The 2,761-nt window shown below is 32.5% G+C and overlaps 1 protein-coding gene across 1 annotated transcript; it reads left to right on the top strand.

The window, feature by feature from the left end:
- Positions 1-796: 796 nt before the first annotated feature.
- LOC109591200 (serine/threonine-protein kinase mTOR-like) lies at positions 797-2,715 on the top strand (the record flags this gene model as incomplete). The annotated part of the gene is made up of 4 exons (XM_020006980.1): positions 797-893; positions 1,283-1,381; positions 1,664-1,860; positions 2,607-2,715. Coding segments are annotated over 4 exons (502 nt in total), but the record flags the coding sequence as incomplete, so codon positions are not given.
- Between the last annotated feature and the right edge of the window lie 46 nt (positions 2,716-2,761).

The following is a 2,761-nucleotide window of genomic DNA, read 5'->3' as shown; positions in this document are numbered from 1 at the left end:
ACGCTAGCGCATGAAAAGCAATGCGTCATATTGAGAACCCACCTTTAAGCACGGAAATGAATTTGCTTAAAAAGACTTGTGTCCTGATTTGCTCAAGTTTATTGCTTCAAACTTTGTTGTGGCTATACAGTAATTAACTCACATGCTGTACATGTACATGTACTTGCTAAGGAAATTGATAAGTAAATTACCAGGAGGTTAATAAGTTACTTATTAACCTCCTAAACAATTAACTTATTATACCATTCAGTCTGCTTGACTATTGAGATTGCTTCATGAATACATGTACATGTAACTTGCAACATGCTGTACATGTACTTGCGAAGGAAATCAATAAACAACTGTTAGGAGGTTAATAAGTTACTTACATGCATTAAGCTCCAGGACAAACTTATTACAGTGACAATTTGCTGGCATTCCATCACCTCTTAATGAACTTGAAATAGAAATAAGAAATAGAATTTGAATAACAACTACTCATCCATTCCATGTTTGTGTACATTGCACCTCATTTAGTGTGAAACTGAACAATGACTACACGTGCAAGACTATGCACTCAATATGTAACATTTTTCTTGACTTATTTTCTGCCAATTTCTTGTGCCAAAAAAGCTCTTTGTTAAGGCTAGAAAATACATTATTTTTAAGCTAGAAAATATTCATTAATTAAACTATACTGTCATTTTCTTTGAGTTATTTTCTGCCAATTTCTTGTGCTAAAAAATAGCAAAAATTGCTCTCTGTTTAGGCTGAAAAAATATTTTTATTTTATTATATTATTTTTTGGCACCAACAGGCTACTGACTTTGTGGTTTGACTATGGTCACATCTCTGAGGTTCATGAAGCTCTTGAGGAAGGAATCAAAACAGTGGATATTGAAAACTGGCTCCAGGTTTGTTGTCTCTTCGTTATGTACATGTACACATGTATTTGTATAAACAAGCTCAAGTTTGCATTTATGCAAGAACAAACTGTGTCGCTGTATTTGTTTCGAGTTACACTAATTTCAGCTAAGGACCTTATTTAATGCTAAATTAGCTAATGTAGTTCACAAATTACTAATAATTGCTACATTAAGGGAATACACTATATAAAAGAAGAGCCTACTCTCTAATGGGTCAAAAATGCTAAAATTAAGTGCTACATCTTTTTATATTTTATTTTACCCATTTTGGTCAGCACTGGATTGTGTGTTACACATGTTTATGTACATGTACATGTAATTCTATTGATATACACATGTATGTACATGTACATGAATTAATGTACTAATTTCTGTAGGTCATTCCCCAGTTGATAGCTCGTATAGACTCACCTCGTAGACTGGTCTCCAAACTGATTCATGAGCTACTCACTGATGTAGGACGACACCATCCTCAGGTCAGTGTACATGTACATATACTGTACATGTAAATGTACACTACATGTATATGTACATGTAGTGTACATATACATGTAATGTACATGTAGTGTACATGTATATGTACATGTACATGTGCTGTTGTTTAGTATTTTTTTAAAATAATTTTTAGTAAATTTGTAAGACTTAACTTTTCTGACAATAATGTACATGTAATTATAAAAGTTAAATAAAAGTTAAATATAAAATTATTATTATCGAAAGGTATTTTGAATGTTTTGTATTTTATTCTTATTGTGCAGGCTCTAATCTACCCATTGACAGTAGCTGCTAAGAGTCAGAGCACAGTGAGACGTGATGCTGCTGACATGATACTGAGTAACATGCGTGAGCACAGCTCTGATCTGGTTCAACAAGCAGTGATGGTATCAGAGGAGCTGATAAGAGTGGCTATACTCTGGCATGAGCAGTGGCACGAGACATTAGAGGATGCCTCAAGGTATTGGAATAATAATGTATTTTTTGACTTATGAATGTACATACATGTACATGTACAATAATAAATTAAAGTCCATATGTACAGGACTTTGGGCCAATTTTTCAGCAACTTTAAAAATTTATGAAAAAATTAAACTTGATCGGAATCAGCTCAAACTTTCTACACAACATAAGAACATGTATATGTATCAGATAAAGTTATAAAAATGGAAAATTTTTTGCTTTGCATTTTTGATAAAATTTGGCCAAAGTCACTGTACTACAGTACAGGGCTTTACCCGATTTTGGAGCAACTTCAAAAATTTGTAAAAAATCTAATTTTGATTGAAATCAGTTTAAACTTTCTACGCAACATAATAACATGTATATGTATCAGAAAAAATTACAAAAATGAAAAATTCTCTTCTTTTCATTTTTGACGAAATTTGGCCAAAATCACTGTACTACAGTACAGGGACTTTTACCTGATTTTGGAGCAACTTTAAAAATTCATAAAAAATCTAATTTTGATTGGAATCAGTTCAAACTTTCTACACAACATAAGAACATATATATGTATCAGATAAAATTATAAAAATGGAAAATTCTCTACTTTTCAATTTGACAAAATTTAGCAAATAAACAGCTGCCACTACATGTACATGTATATGCTTGCTAGAAGCCTATGTCAAATACTGTGGGAACTCTTGGTTTATCATAACATGATTTTTAAAGTGGATGACATTTGTAATTTTGTATGACTTGTAGGATGTACTTTGGTGAGCACAATGTTCAAGGAATGTTCAAGGTCCTAGACCCACTCCATCAAAAGTTGGACAAAGGCCCAGAGACACTTAAAGAAATCTCCTTTAATCACGTGAGTCTGTTTTTATTGTGTCTTTACTGAACAATAAACTGGGGGC

The sequence above is a fragment of the Amphimedon queenslandica genome, unplaced genomic scaffold (assembly GCF_000090795.2).
Source record: "Amphimedon queenslandica unplaced genomic scaffold, v1.1 AMPQUscaffold_8728_Cont19332, whole genome shotgun sequence".
In the NCBI taxonomy this organism is placed as follows: domain Eukaryota; kingdom Metazoa; phylum Porifera; class Demospongiae; order Haplosclerida; family Niphatidae; genus Amphimedon; species Amphimedon queenslandica.
The sequence above is the reverse complement of the archived record's forward strand: the minus strand, read 5'-3'. Positions and strand labels throughout refer to the sequence as shown.